Source organism: Chinchilla lanigera, unplaced genomic scaffold, assembly GCF_000276665.1.
Source record: "Chinchilla lanigera isolate Chin_1 unplaced genomic scaffold, ChiLan1.0 scaffold00005, whole genome shotgun sequence".
Taxonomy (NCBI): domain Eukaryota; kingdom Metazoa; phylum Chordata; class Mammalia; order Rodentia; family Chinchillidae; genus Chinchilla; species Chinchilla lanigera.
In genome coordinates, this window is record NW_004955406.1 from 19396104 (window position 1) to 19412449 (window position 16346).

Genomic DNA, 16346 nt, shown 5'->3' on the forward strand with positions numbered 1-16346 from the left:
TTCAGTGCCAGCCTGAACTACAAAGCGAGATCCTGTCTCAAAAAGAAAAGACCCTGTCTCCAAATACAGTCTCATTGTGAGGTGCTTGGGGTTAGAACTTCAACATACTAATTTTGAGGGGACAAATTCAACCCATAAAACAGACCATGGACCTGCAGATACAGAAAAGAAGTCTGGTGTGTTTTTGTAGTATCAGATGGTATCTAGGGCCAGGGAGTGAGGGAGGTGGGCATTTGGGCTTCGGGCCTTGCTAAGGGAGGGGTTCCCACCCTGCAGCTTATAAGAAAAAAACCCAGGACAGTTTCACGGGGGAGTGGCACATATGAGCAATGTTTTAGAATGGTTGCTTTGTAGAGATGGGGGTGGAGAGGCAGGGCAGCCAACTAAGAAGCCGTGAAAATGGTCCAGGAGCCACAGGCTGCACTGGCGCGATGGGAGTGCTGATGGAGGGAGTGGCCAGGTCAGGGAAGTTATGCAGGCAGAGCAGATGGACTTCCTGAGGGAGTAGAGGAAGAATATGTGGGAACAAACATGTGGTTGGTGGGGGATCCCTTTATTGTTGTGGGACCTGAGCCTTGGTGGATGGTCCTGATGTGCTGAGCAATGGGAAGGCCCCAAGCGGGGCAGCAGAATCAGTGGTCTCATGTGCCCATCGTGCACCTGAATGTAGAGTCTGAATTCTAGACTCTGTGGGGAAGTACAGGCTAAAGAAATCAGCTTTATGGTCATCCACACATAGCTGACAGTCACAGCCCCAGGACTGGATGAGCTTCCTAGTAGAAGGTAGAGAAGAGTGCTAAGAACTGAGCCCTGGGGCCCTATAGCATTTAGCTGCTTGGAACTGGAGCCTGTGAATGAGCCTGAGAAGAGGCAGCCGGTGCAGTTTCAAGGAGGGTGCAGGCAGCCCTGCACATGCTGCTGGAGGTGCTGCAAGATGAGGACATCCCTGGCAAGAGCTGGTTTATTTTTTGAGGGGGAGGGCAGATAATGGCCTAGTTGGATCAAGCTGGCAGAGACTAGAAGGTAAGATACTGCAGAAAACAGGCAGAAGCAGGGAATAACTGGGTCAGAGAAGGCATTTTGTTATTGTCATTGTTTTCACCAGTTGGAAGGATTGGATATTATGGGAGAAATTAGTGATACAGGGAAGAAAATATTTAGTCCTAGGGGAGGAGAGAATAGGGGAGGTGAAGGCTGTGAGCACATCTGCAGGGCAGGTGGCCGCTGGCTTTGGGTGGGTGTAGGAGGAGATGGAGCCGAGGATGCCAGGTAGGTGAGGGGAATGATGGTGTGGGCGCTGATGTAGCCAGGGTGACATACTGTGGAGAGTGGCCTGTTGAGGTCCTGGTGGGTGAGGGGTGGGCAGGAAATTGGCTTTTTAAAGGGGCGGGGAGGTGTGCACCAGGAAGGAGAGTTTGGGGGCTACCAGCAATGCTGGGGCGCATGGAGCACAGGAGAGACAAGGGTGTAAATGAGGCACGTTGGGGAGGAAGGACAACTTGAAGAGCAGCAAGGAGGTAGGGAGTAACAGAAGACTTGGGATCTGATGCCCGTCACTCAGAGGGTCTGGTGAGAGGGAACTGAGTGGGGGATAGAGACAAATTGGGGGGGTGCAGGTTAGAGCAGAAAGGGTTCCTGAGGGAAGGCGAGTTGGAGAGCAAACTGGAACAGGAAGTGTGAGGCTGGCAGGTGGAGGAGGAGCATGGGGTCGGGGTGGGAGCACCCTGGCCCCTGGTGACTCTCCAGCCGTGTCACAGAGCCTGAGTGTCCTGCTGAAGAATATAGATGAGGAGAGCCTGGGTGGGTAGCAAAGGAGAACTAGGATCTGGGAGGTTTTGGAGGAGACAGAGTCATCTCCAAAGTGGCCCCTAGCCAGGCATGGTGGTGCGTGCCTGTAATCCTAGCACTCAGGAGGCTGAGGCAGGAGGATCACTGAGTTCCAGACCTGCCTAAACTACATAGTGAGACCGTATCTCAAAAAAAATAAGCAAAGTGGCCCCTAGAAAGGGAGAAGCAGACAGGGAGACCCTGGGTCCCTTATCACGTAGACTGGGACGTGAAGCACCTGTGCAAGGGTGACCACGGCAGAACTGGGCATGACAGGCAGCCTCTGGAGGGAATGTCGGGCAGATATCCTGAAGCTCCCTGTGCATGGCTCCTCCTCTCTCCTGTAGCCGATGGCCAGGAGGTCCTCCAGGCCATCCGGAACTATGTCTACTACTTCTTCGGCTGCCGAGACTGTGCTAACCATTTTGAACAGATGGCTGCTGGCTCCATGCATGGGGTGAGAAGTCCGAATGATGCGGTCCTCTGGCTCTGGACGAGCCACAACAGGGTCAATGCTCGCCTTGCAGGTAAGGAAGCCACAACAGGGTCGGTGCTTACCTTGCAGGTTAGAGTTGCTAAAAGCAGCAGCGGGGGCGGGGGAGGCTGCGGTGCCTGCACTTGGTCAGTGCTCTCCTGGGGCCTCCCGTGGACTTTGAAAAGAAGACACCTGCCTGAAGACACCACCTTCAAGGCTGCAGTCACCTAGGAGGGGAGCGAGTACTTTGGGGTCCTGGGCCAAAGATAGGGGACATTCGCTGTCCCCTCATTAATACCTATGCTTCCCAGCTCATGCTGACAGGCCTGGTAATCAGTGGCAGTATCGTGAGACCCATCTAGGTAAGGGAACCAAGGTTGTAACTCTAAGACCATGGTCCTGTGATGCCATTGCTCCCTTTTCCCCTGCATCAGAGCCCTCCTTTCTGGCCTTTTGGGTCTTTCCTGCCACCCCAGCTTTGCTTACTTGGTCCCTTACTCAAACTAACAGGAAGGAGAAAGGTAGGGAAGGCTCTCATGATAGAACTGGAGAAGACCCAAGATCGAGCAGTGATGGTGAACCTACAGCACACGTGCCACTTTGGGCTGTTTGTTATCATTAAAAGCACTAAAAGGTTTACCATCGCTGATCTAGAAGTACCAGCGGCTGATTCATGTAAGGGGCAGCCTTGTCTTCTGAGTTTTCCCCATTTATGGCACTTACAGCGCCTTCCTTTCCACACTCACAGGAGTGTGATGGGTCCTCTAGGCAAGAGCACTGGGCTCCCGGGAAGGTGGGTGGAGAGGAGCCATCTGTGGATGGAGGCCCTTGTCCGTGGGGCTGTGACTGCTCTCCCAGGATGGGAGCTGGGGGTGGAGTGGGTGAAAGCAGCAGGTGGTGCTGCAGTGCCTGCACTTGGTCAGTGCCCTCCTGGGGCCTCTGGCAGACTTTGAAAAGAAGACACCTGCTGTGTCTCAGCCCAACCCTCCTCCCTTCCCCAAATTCTCCATTTGACCCTCCAGCCTCATGTTTTGCAGGCTCCCAGCTGTCCCTGAGGGCCAGGAGTTAGGGCCCCTCCGCAGGGGCCAGAAGCTAGGTAGTCCCCCAACCTGTCTGGTGGGGTCCTTTCAAATCCAACTAGCAATCAGCAGGTACAAACTGAGCGCTCACTTTGCAAGACCTGATCATTACAACCACTTACTGGTTCCTTGTCACCGCTGCTCTGATGTTCACACCTCTTGCTGTTGCTGCGCTATTTCACAGCAGTCAACAACTTTTTCCTTCGTTAAATTTTTGAGGAGAGGTACTTCCTACAGAGGGATGGGCTGACGCATTTCCTGGGTGGTGCTGGGCCAGCAGCCTGCAGCCAGTGCAGCTCTGGGTCAGTGCAGCATTTCCAGGCTTCCCACACCCCGCTGGAAGCTTACCCTGACCGCAGTGCCCTTACACACTGCCTGCCATGGGTCGAGGGGAGGACCTGTCGGGTTGCCACAAGCATTGATCTTCAAAAAAAATAAAAACTTCCCTTTAATTAGCAGAAGTAATATGGCGTCACTATAACATTCAGAACAATATGAAAACACTAAGGACCAACCAAAGAGTATGAAATGGGATGCTCTGAGTCTTCTTGCCCTTTTGCATTTCTTACCTGGGCTACAAACTGGCAGCAAAACTAACAAAAAAGGGACAGTGAGTCTAGTTGCTGCTAGGAAGTGCCTGAAACTGCAGGTGCGGGGACGGGGTGAGTGAACCCTCCTCATGGAGAAGGGCCGTTGGCTGAGCCCCCAGTTGCAGGCCAGACTCCACACAAGTTCTTCACGCGTGTCTCTTAGCTCCCCCTTGGGAAGGCATGTGCACCCTTCTGCAGGTGAGGAGCTGGTGTTCTGAGTGGAGCAGTGAGGTTGAGCACCTTAGATAACCGGCGTGTCACAGCCTGTGTGCGCTTCTCTTCCCAGGTGCCCCCAGTGAGGACCCGCAGTTCCCCAAGGTGCAGTGGCCACCCCGCGAACTCTGCTCTGCCTGTCACAATGAACTCAGCGGGGAGCCTGTATGGGATGTGGGTGCCACTCTGCGCTTCCTCAAGGCCCACTTCTCCCCAGGAAACATGGTCCTACACGCCCCTCCAGCTGGACCAGCCTCCCGGCGCAGTGCACGCAGTTTGGCCACTCCCCCAAACCTGGGGGTGAGAGCTCTGGGACTGGTGACCAGAGACTCAATGCTGGCCCCTGAGCCAGCCAATATCGCAGCGTCCACTGGAAGCACTGCTGAGCCAGATATTCCAGCAGAGAGACCTGAGGCAAGTGGCCCCCGGGTGCTGCACGCTGGCCTCCAGCTGAGCAGACCTGTGCCAGGGCAGGGGCTTCCTGAGCATGTGGCAAAGCCCCAACGGCTGTGCTTGTGCAGCCCCAGGGGCAGCGGCACTTGAGCAAGCGAGACACTGGGGCTGTGTTGCTGGCTAGGTCCTGGGCGGAGGAGAACCACCTCCATGGCCTTTCAGAACAGAGGCAAGGGGTCCGCAGCTCCAAGCAGCTGGCCAGCATCCCTGAGAGGGAACCAGAAGCCCAAGTTATGTGGGGCCAAGGCCAGTGGCTGCAGGTGCTGGGAAGGGACTTTTCCCACCTGGGCATCAGCCTTTGTGTGGGGCTCTACTCCCTGTCCTTCATGGGCTTGCTGGCCATGTATACCTTCTGGGCCAGAATGAGGGTCCTGAAGGGCCATGCTGGTCACCTTGCAGCCTGAACCATCTGATTGGCGAGGGGCCTGCCATCCATGGGTGTCCTCTAACCCTTGCCTTCCCTGCTTCTGCTGTCCAGCCCAGGAGGGTGGGAAGTCTAGGAGAGCCAGTTGCTCCAGTGAACCCCCTGTGTCTGCTGGGAAGGTGAGTTCCATAGACAGAAGAGACAAGAACTGGGTCCTTGTGCAGCTGACCAGCAGGGGAGGGCAGCCTTGGGCAGGGGGCTTAGGACGGCACAGGCTCTGGCTGCTCAGCACCAAATTCCTGTTTTTCAGCTTTTTGAAGCCCTGTCCCACTCGTGATGAAGCCTCAGTCTCTCCTGCTTGGCCTTAGCCCTAAATCGGGGCGAGCAAGCCCAGTTTCCAAGGTATCTCATCCGTCCACTCCTCTTCCTTCTGGATATGAAGAGGCCTTTGCACCTGAAAAGAAAGGGCTACGTCTGACCCTTTCTGGCTCGCTCAGCCTCCAGCTCCTCAGACCTCTGTGGGGTTTAGCTTGGGGTGAGAGTGGGTTTCTGGAAGTCATGTGGTCTCCAGGACCAGGGCTTGTGCTACAAGAAGAATATAGGTTGGGGTAGGTGTGGACTTGTCCAGCAGGGCAGGCAGCAGTTGCTGGCTGTGGGATGCGTGGCTCGATTGCTGGGTGCTGACATGGTGGGGGACATGGGGAAGGGTGCTGGGATCTGTTGTACCTTGGCTGTGGGCTTAGTGATGAGAGGTTGTAGAGAAGACATGAGAAAGGATTCACTTTGGCTTCTCGTTAGGTTGTACTCCTCTGAGCAGAGTCTTTTGTGCTTTATTTTAGTCTCCAAAATCAGTGCTAACATTTGGATGTGGAGGGTGCTGGGAGGGGACAGTGTCCTCTTTCTCCTTTCCATCTTCTAGCGGGTAGAGGTTCATAGGGCCAGAGGGCAGGGCAATGCTGTACACATGCTTGATTCTCGCTCTACCCCACCACTTGGGAGGGGTGTAGAATAAATTATTTTTATTAAGGCAGGCACCTGTGTGTTCTTTAACTTGCTCCTGGGACACCGAGTATCTGGGTCTGGACCGACCGCACAGCATCCAGCCTCACCTAGCGTCCAGCCAGCACACTTCTCTCCTAGATGGAAGAGGGTGCCCTCCTCCACTGCCCACAGCGTGCTGTGCACCCCAGTACCCACAGCTCCATGTGCTCTGGGGACAGCCTCAGTAACGTACCGCCCTGCTCTCCCTGCCTCCCCAGGAGCTCCCGTCTCAGCTCTTCCTCCAGCAGGGAGGCTTGCTTGTCGGAGGCCTGGTGGGCTGCTGAGTGGGAGGAGTCCGTGGGGATTAGGGAGCTTGCCCCTAATCCAGTCTGCTGGGGTTTACAAGGATCAGAGCAGCTGATAATGAACCTCATTAAGGGGAGCAGGAGTCTCAATCCGCTTTGGGTTTTCTCTGACATCTTCACTCAGCTCAGACAGCCTGGGCGCTGGGTGGAGCAGGTGGGATGCCAAGGACACCGCCTGCACTGGGGCAGCGGAGGTGGGGGGGGTGGGCAGGGAGGGCCCCCTCCCCTCCTCCCCGCATGTGTTCTTTGACCTCTTCAGTTGCGCAGCCCTAGACTCTTGCCTGAGACTCGCCTGCTCCCTCTTTCTCTCCTGGGTTGGGTTCGGTGCTGAGTCTTCTTGCTGAGTCCTGAGGCGGCTCTGCTGGAAGTGCTGACTGTTGTGCGGTGCTCCAGCTCCACAGGCCCCCAGATGGGGGGCAGACCTTGTTGGGGACCCACTTAGGAGGTGTGGGTTTCCCCCTCAGCCAGCCTTCCTCTTTTCTTGTCCCAGCTGCTCTGATTGATAGGCGGGTGGGCCTCCTCAGCAGACCACTGCCTTTCACCTTGATTTCCCCAGAGGTCTTGTCCACAGTTTTGATAAACCAGGCTGCCTACCAGCTGGTCCCCTCCCCACCCCAGCCTGCTAGGCCAGAGCTGGGGCTTGCTGTGTCTAGCGCGACTTTCTAGGTTTGTTTTTCTCTGTCCCTGGGGTGGCTCCTGTGACACGGAACGGTCCCCAGGGGAGCCCTGCAAAGCAGAGTATCCTTTCTCTCAGATCTGACAAAGAAACTCACCTCTGTCCAGCATGCCACCTCCTGAGGGTTCAGGAATGATTTCTTTAAGGAGATGAGAGCCGAGCTCGGCTTTGAAAGGTGGCTAGGTGTTAGTGAGCAAAATAAGGAAGAAAATGTATTCAAGGACAAAGTACATGCCATGTAACAAAGAAAGTGAATTAAAAAAAGAAAAAAAAACTAAGCAAAGAGGTTTCATTTAAGTGTTAAAGATTTCCTCAGGGCTGCACCGGGCTACAGGCTGGGAGGAGGATAGGGAAGACACAGTCCCTTCTGTTCTGGAGCTTACATTCTAGAGCAGACAGGGGAGAATGAAGAAATCCCAGGTTGTGGTAAATGCTTTGTGAGGCATAGAGACCAGCGGGGAGGGTGCTGGGGACTCCTTCCCCCACCTGCCACCCCCAGGCCCAGGATGTGAAGGCAGGAAGTAGGTGCTGAGGCTGGAGGCCTGTGTGTAGCTAATTAGGAACCACAGCCCTGTGGGATACTTCAGTCCACATTCTTGGAGGTCCAAGAGGGGCGGCCCACCTTTGGCTCAGCTCCTCCCCAGCAGCCTTGCCTTGGGGTCGGGGAGCCCAGGGCAGCCCATTCAGGAGGGAGCCTTTAAATGTAGGCTGAGAAGCCGGGCATGGTGGCACACGCTATAATCCCAACACTCGGGAGGCTGAGGCAGGAGGATTGCCATGAGTTCGAGGCCAGCCTGGGCTACATAGTGAGTTCAGGTCAGCCTAAACTGCATAGTGAGACTCTGTCTCAAAAAAAACAAAAACAACAAAACCAGGCTGAGTGGGAGAGTCCAGTCCAGCCCTGGCAGAGAAGGGACTCAAATCTGAGGTCTGGGTTTGAGTCCTGCTTTCAACACATATTAGCTGATTTGCTTACTAAGGTCCCCTGACCAGTGGAGATAAACCACCTAACTCACCACTGTGATGTCATGCTGGGAAAACAGATTGCTGTATTATCACATACAGGCCCAAGGGGCCCCATTGCAGTTGGGGGTGCTATTCCTACAGCATGTTCTGTGAAGATGTCTCTGGAGCTGTTCCTCCAAGCCCTGAGCCACCCCAGCAGATGCTGCTCTCCAGGGCTCGACTGAGGTATTGGGTGGAAATAACTCCTCTGCTGCCCCCATCTGCTGCTGGGGAGCTTCATGGGGTGGGCCCTTGAGCCTTAGATTCAGTCTTGGCAGTGTTTATGCTACTGCAGAATCAGTAACTACTGTTGGTAATCTTTGTACTCATTTAAATTTTGTTTAATCCTCCACCAACCCCAGATGAAGAATTGAAGCTTAAGGAGACTAACAAATATTCTGTGTTCTTTACCTTCATTAAAATAAATAAATTTGTCTCAGTTCTCACAAACGGCAAGAGATGGATCCAAGACTCGAACCCAGATCCACCCCCACCAACCCTGGAACCATGATTTCTCTGCCTTATACATACCATTCTATTTCCTGTTCTCCATTTGGAGCAGTTACAGGATTGTCTCCGAGGCCTTATGTGGTGGTCTTGGGGCTAAATGTGGGTGCCAGCCCTGCTTCCTTGCATGGTGACATTAGCTACCCTTTTGATTTTCCGGGCTCTGAGTCGGGTGGTTGATGCCCTGAAGAACACATGGGATAAGTTTTGGAGCCTGTTTGGCGGTGGCAGGGAGTGGGGATGCCCTCCAGGAAATCCACCTTCTCTAGGGTATTGCTCTGTTCCCTACACAGAGACAGAGGTGTTCCATCTCAGGCCCATGGAGGGTTGGGGTCCTTAGAAGTTGAAGGAGGGGTCACCAGCCAAACTTGCATGACCTTGGGGAAGATTTTCTCTTGCCTCAACTTCCTCATCTGTGAAATGAGGCCAGACTTAGCTTGCCCTTCCTCCCTGTGGTCCCTACCTCTTCCTGTGGTTCCAGTGACATATTCTTTACCAGCTCAGTGGGGAGCAATGGGGGGGCTGCTATGGCAGTACCTCCTTTGTGCATGGGTGGAAGGGGACTCCTCTGAGTTGAAGGAACCCACCGCCTGTATGAAGGGCATCCTGGTAGGACTGCAGGATGCTGGAAGGGCCGAGCTCTCACGCTGCCTGACAGCTAGGTGCAGAGTGCCTCTCGGCCTCCTCAGCCTAGCACTGCTTAATGCTCCCCCAGGTGCTTCCCTGAGCGCCCCCTAGCACCTCCACCCTGCACCCAGCCGGTTGCTCTTCCCCTCCATCGTGCTGCCTGCCTCCGTGGAGCAGCTGCTGTGTGAGCAGGCCAGTGGGATTCATACCCCAGCTTTAAGAATGAGCCAGCCCCCCAAAGAAAAATGGAACCTGTGCACCTTACCTCCTTGTGTGTGCCTGTGTGGTGTACAGCGTAACAACCCAGGAAAGCTTCTGCTCATCCAACTAGCCCAGCCTTTCCCCTTTCTCTGCATCCCTGTGAGTCATTCACCCCCAAGAGGGAAAACACTGCCCTTCTCATCTTTCCCAGTCCTCCCATGGGCCTCAGCCCTCCTGACTGGCCACAGCAGTGTGGTCTCCTTTATAGAGAAGCTGGACATGATAGTGCATGCCTATAATCCTACTTCTCTGGGAGGCTGAGGCAGGAGGATTGCAAATTTGAGCCCAGTCTGGGTAACTTAGTGACTTAGGGAACACTGTCTCAACAGAAGCTAAAAAAGAGCTGGGGGTATAACTCAGTGCCCTGGGGTCAATCACCAATACCATGCAGAGAGAGAGGCCCGGGCCCTTTGGGTTCCAGTTCCCTGCAGAGGGGGCAGCTTCCTCCTGGAGGAGCACAGCCTGGGGAGTGGGCATGCTGATGGCCACAGGAAGGGCGATGGGGGCTGCATGGGCTCATGCTTGTCTGGGCACCCTCACCAGCCTTTTCACTGTAGCTTCCACTGCTGCCCTGTGCAGGGAGTATAGGCTGGGGTCACAGAGCGTGGGGAACTGGGGAAGACTGAAGAACATTTACGAAGAAGCCCACCTGAGACAAGTGACATCCAGGTGCTTCTTTGGCAAGACTTGCTTATCTCTGTACTGAGCGAAGGGTAGTCCAGACACTGCCTGTGAAACCTTCCTCCAACACTTCAGTGAAAGGACTTGGCTGTCACCAGTGTCGGACTGGAACCTTCTGCCCACTACAGAAGAGATCATAAGTGGAAAGGACTAAAAAATCTCACCTACCTTGAATCTGCTCACAGTGCAGCGTCCCACCAAATTCTCAACAGTCTCACGGTTTTGTTTTGTTTTTGCAGTGCTAGAGATGGATTCAATCCATACCTTCACCCTAAGCTACATCCCTAACCCTTTCTAAACAAATTTGCTTTTTTGAGACAAGTTTTTGGTAAGTTGTTAAATTGCCCATACTGGGCTTGAATTTGCAATCTTCCTGCCTTAGCCTCCCAGACTGCTGAGAGTCAGGTGTGCCATACCGCACTCAAGGTTCTTATAGTCTCAGACTACTACTGAGTCTACTTGTAGACTCAGTTCTAACTCTGAGAGGGAAGAATTCTATAGCCATTGATGTTGAGAATGTTTTTGGGGGGGAAATCCAGCACAAGCCTGCTTTTACACCAAAAGCCAAAATATATCTCAGTAATTTAATTGACTCATGCAAAAAAATTAAGATGGAAAAATATGGCTGTATACTTCATAGGGCTTTTAATTGAGCTTTTTAAACATTTTTAACTAAAACAAAAATTGTACATATTAATGAGAGAATGTAAATTTTCATACATGTATGCGTAGTGTAATGTTTGTCAGGTTAAACATAACATCTTTTTATGGTGAAAGCTTTCAAAATCTTAGCTTTTTGAAATGTATACTATTTTATCATTATCTATAGTCATCACTTCACTGTTTTTAAATGCATAAAAGCAATGGAAATTTAAGATAAAAATTCCATCTATTGGATAACATTTTTTAGAAATAAGTTTAAATTTAACAAAATCAAACTACATATTTAGTAACTGGTAAAATACATGTCATGAATATGACAAAGAGATATGACTCGTGTGATACACCATCTAAGGGATAAGCTAGGTTTGCATGTGTTGAGCTGGAAATGTTCAGGAGGACACACTTCTATAATTATACAAATTATCGTTGTGATATGTCTGTATGCTAACATTTATCTAGAGAAAGTGAGAAAATATACACCAAACTATAAACTGTGGCTCTATCTGCAGAGATGGATGTAAAGCAGGGCTAGGGCTGGAGCTAAGGAAGGGTCAGGGAACAAAAGTTAAGGGATATTTATGCTCAGACTTCCATAAGTACAGGCACCCAAACTGAGAGTGTTTTAGTAGTCTGGTCCTAGTTCTGACTTAAATATATTTTTAATTTTCTTATAATAAAATATTTCTTTTGAAAGGAAAATAGTGACAAGGAAGATAAAGAGGATAAAGGTTCCTAAAGTTCTATTGTAAATCAAAAAATCACGGAAAGTAATGGACCAAAATATCAAGAACAAATGAGACTTCCTGTTTTTGTATATCCTATTGGCAGATACAATGATAATTATAAGGAATAAGAATATCCAGGATCAGCTACAGTGAGATGACATGGATCAGTTATTTATCGCAGTGTAATAGCCACTCCAAAGCTTACTGGCTTGAACAATGGCCCTGCATGTTGCTCATGAATCTGCAATGTGAGGAGGACTCGGCAGGGAACAGCTGTCCCTGCCCCATGCAGTGTATGTGGGCGGGGTTCATCTGGCAAGTGGACGCTGGCTGTGGACAACTGTGGACAACGGTCTCCATTTCTGTCCACGTAGGTCTTTTCATGGGCTGCTCCGGCTTTTGCACAACGTCGTGGCTGGGCTCCAAGCCAGCATGCAAAGAGGGCAAGTTGGAAGTGGGTGGCAGTTTTATGTGCTAGCCTTAGAAGTCACCTAGATTGCTTTGGCTGTTCTGGTAGCGGAGGCAGGTACAGTGGCGTGCACAGGTTCATGGGCAGGTGTCCTGGGCTCCACCGTTTGCAAGGGGGGTGTGTGTGACAGAGTTCTGGAAAACTCTGTGAGACGGGAGTTACTGTTGAGGCCATTTAAGAAAATAAAATCTGCCCCTGAGTCCTCTCCTATACCGCTATTGATAGCACACACGATTATAACCTTTGGAAAATATGTACAGTAACTCATAATGTAATATAGCTAGTAAAATGTTTTAAAAGCCTTAAGAAAATATATGTAACCTTTGATCCAACAATTTTATTCTGGAATTTATCCTAAGGAAGTAATTGAAAGTATTTACTAAGATTTGCTATATGATGAATATTTATAATATAAAAAATAAGAATAACCGAAAGTCCAAAATGGGAGATTGGTTAAATTCTGGTATCTCATTACAATGGAATATAATACAGACACTAAAAATGATCTAAATGCATAATCTTAAAACTAAAATTATTTTTTAACCACATTATAAGTGAAACTATCAAGTTATAAATAACAGTTCCACATATTATGATGGGGGGGGTGTTGGAGCTAGGGCCTCATACATGCTAAGCAAATGCTCTACTACTGAGCTACATCCCCAGCCCTTTTTATGTGATTTTGAGACAAGGTCTTGCTAAGTTGACTTACAATCCTCCTGCTCAGCCTCCTGAGTAGCTAAGATTACAGGGGTGTACCACTGCACCCAGAAGATCTTAATTTTTAAAAGAAAAGAATAAACTAGATTTGAGGGCATGGGTGAAACCTAGGATATAAACACCAAAGTGTCAGAACTGGTCAGTGGTCAGTGGTGGGATTGTGAGTGCTTGTTTTCTTTTTACTCATCTGTATTCTCTTTTTTTTTTTTTTTTTTTTTGTTCCAGGAATCAAACTCAGGACCTTGCACTTGCCAGGCAGGCACTGTGCCACTGAGCTATATCCCCGGCCCTGTATTCTTATTTTTAATACATAAGTACTTATTACTTGTACAGTTGACACTTAATGGGCCAAGAAAAAGAACTGTCAATTCATAAAAGAATAACTATATAAAATAATAGTCTAATAAAGAAGTGAACAATTAATGAACAATTGTTTTATACATCATGTAACAGTTCTACCTGACACTGGAAAGGTGATAATATAAGCTTTATACTGTTTCTGAAAAAATAATGTGGCAATATATATCAACTTTTACTATGTTTATTTCCCTTGATTCAGTACTATGACTGTGTAAAAATCTATCCTTTTTTTTTTTTTTTTCCCCAGTACCAGGAATCGAACTTATGACCTTGCGCTTGCCAGGCAGGCTCTGTGCTGCTGAGCTAAATCCCCAGCCCCAGGGTAAAAATCTATCCTAAAAAAATTATCAGAGGTTTTGACTAAAACCTGGAACAACCTACAAGTCCGCTACAGAAAAGACTTTTGCATGTGGCCCTCACGAACACACTCATCGAGACCGCTGTCTTTCCAGGCCACACTCCCCACCTGTTCCATTAACTGTCCAGCATGCAGGCCAATGAATTGTTACCATTCATCACCACGTTCACACTGGTGATGTAGAAAAAGGCAGTATCTCCCTACTTCATGCCTCTAATTACATGGGTCATGTTTCAGGAAAACTAAAAGAGAACATTGTCTGTGTATAAGTGAGAATACACCTGTGTATGCAGGCACAGTACTTCTGTGCCTAAGAATGGACCTAGCTTGTCACTCATTCATTACCTGTGCTGTGTATCCTACAGGCCTCTGAGCTGTGACCCTGTTTAGATTCAGCTGAGACAGCAATCCCTCTGAAAAGCCCCCCTGGGCTTCCAAGCCTGAGCCAGATGCCCCTCCCTAGGGTCCCAGGGCACCCTCAGCAGCCCTCACAAGTTACTTATCACCCTGCAGTCTGGGTTCCCGGCTACTGTCTCCAGTGCCAGTTCCTCCAAGCTCCTTGAGGACAGGATGGTCATCATTTTTCTAACTGTAGCTCCTGGCTTCAGCTGGGCCATGCACATCACAGGCATTCAGTAACTAGCTCTTGATTAAACAGGGACAGATTCTACAATCTGCACCTCTCCAAGCGAGTCATCCATTTTTATACTTCAGTGCTGTGTTCAGATCTTTAAGCATCAAAGGTGTTCAATAAAGGTCAAATGAGTAACAAATCACTGGGAAGCAGCTCCACTAGGAAAAAAGGCAATTTTAAAGTCAAGGAGACTTGGGTTCAGATTTTGATGCTGCCACTTCCTGGCCACGTTGCCTTGGGCGATTGCTTCTCCGAGCCTGAGTTTCTTCATGTGCACAGAAGACAATATGAGGCCTACAGTGCCCAGCACAAAGAGGAGCTCAGCACGTGCTCTCATGGTTATGTCATCTGCCTTCTCTACTGCTGAAGGAGGCCAGCAAGTATGATGGGGGCAGGGCAGGGTGTGGACCTTAGACACCCTGGCAAGAAAGGACAACCAGGCAGCCAGCACCGCTGGGAGAAGTATGAGCTGGCTTCAGGTGATGTTGGGCACTGGGCATCAGAAGTGACGTGTGTCCTGGTCACTTCATTATGGTGTGAAGCATCAGAAATGAAGGGCACTGCTTTACCCTGGGAATTCCAAAGAGGGTTTTTCTTTGAGGTCCAGCACCCTTCTTCAAAGGCAAAAACACTTTATGTCTTCGCAGCCCTTTATATTTCCCAATGTCCTTCCTCATCTTCTGTTCTTTTGTAAAAATTTAATTTCATTAATTGCTTTGACTAGGTAATACATAGTTAAGTGTTCAAAAAAAAATCCAGAAGGACACCAAGTGAAAGACCTCCTGCCTGGCTTTGTCTCCCAGCCACTGAGTTCCCCTCTGTGGATCAAACGGCAGCCACGGGGCTTGGGGGCTCTTTCAGATCTGTTCTGTACAGCTACAGAGAAACACGTCAGTGTGCAGAGCTGCTGCACATGCAGAGGGCCACTTTGTCTCCCTCAAATCTTCATCTCTCTCCTGGCCTTGCTTCGGAACTGCAGTTCCATGTCCAGCACCCACTTACTGGGAAGTCCACTCCTCCAACTCTTCAGCTGTCAAAATCCAAATCTTGGACTTGGTTTTGGTACCCAGCAAGATTTCTGTTTTTTCTCCCAGGCCAAGAAAACTCCTCTTTCTCAGCCTGTTGATGGATTTCGTTTTCCTGATGACCCTCAAGCTCGCTCCCTGTTTTTGCTGCACTCTTTCCCCTGTCTCTTGGTTTAACACTCTGCTGCTCTGCCCCATTTAGCCTCCTAAATTTCTTCTTTCCTGTCATATGGCCCCTGTTCACAGTCTTTCAGAATTGCCCTTGTACCTATGAGGATAAAAGCCAAATCTTGTAGCTTAGCACCAGACCCTCCTCTGTCTAATCAAACACACCTTTCCTTGATTCTCTCCCATTATAGGTCGTGGCACTGTGGCTGACTACCTGTGCCACCTTGGCAAGTTCAACTTTACTGGATCTCAGTTTTTATCATCAGTAAAGTAGGGTCAATAATAGCTACTGGGGACATGGGGAGAAGAGTCTACATTTCTGTAGCAAAATGATTGGAAGAAACAGCAAGTAATGAAATACATGAATAAGTTCTCACATAGTGTTATTGTGGATAAATAAAACAGAGCCATTCTTAGAAAGGACATCAAGATCTAAACAGATAGATGTTCTATGGCTGTAGATAGCTTACGATTGTTAAGATGGGGCTGAAGCTGCAGCTTAGCGGAGGGCATGCTTAGCATGCACAGGTCCCAGATTCAATCTTTAGCACCAAAAAATAAAGATTATAAACGTAAGCTCTCAAACTAATCTAAAATCTAATGTCCAGTGCCAGTCAGAAGTCCACATGGAAGATGAGCATGGTAGTGAGTGCCTGTAATTCCAGCACTCAAGAGGCTGAGGCAGGGGGATCATAAGTTTGAAGCCAGCCTCATTCTGAACAACCTCATTCTGAAATTTATAAGGGTGTTAGAGTCCATGGATTACTCTGGGAGGCTGAAGCAGGAGAATTGTATGTTTAGGCCCAGTCTAGACAATTTAGTGACTTCGTGAGATTCTGTCTCAAAAGAAAAACTGAAAAAATAGTCTATAAATTGTTGAGTAAGCTTTTTTTTGGGGAGGGGAGAGCAAAGTGGGAGACATGTCCTAATACAAATTAAAACATACTACCAAAAATCCCTCATTAATAACCAAAAAATGTATGATTTTATCGTAGGAACAAATATAAATGGACCAACAGATCCTAATAAAAAGTTCAAAAGAAGACTGATAAATGTATGGAAACCTGATACATAATAAAGGCAACATTATAAACCAAGGCATGAGTCTCAGGTGACAGGG

At 49.5% G+C, this 16346-nt stretch overlaps 1 protein-coding gene across 2 annotated transcripts in view; it reads left to right on the forward strand.

Annotated features, from left to right (window-relative positions):
- Window positions 1-6031, forward strand: part of Qsox1 (quiescin Q6 sulfhydryl oxidase 1) — a gene marked incomplete at its 5' end in the record, with an annotated part of 38197 nt that extends 32166 nt beyond the window's left edge. Inside the window, 4 exon segments of one of the 2 annotated variants that reach the window (XM_013521310.1) lie at window positions 2175-2354; window positions 4258-4598; window positions 5116-5180; window positions 5312-6031. In XM_013521310.1, the coding sequence (XP_013376764.1) occupies window positions 2175-2354; window positions 4258-4598; window positions 5116-5180; window positions 5312-5369 (644 nt within the window). 2 annotated transcript variants of the gene reach the window in all.
- Window positions 6032-16346: the final 10315 nt, after the last annotated feature.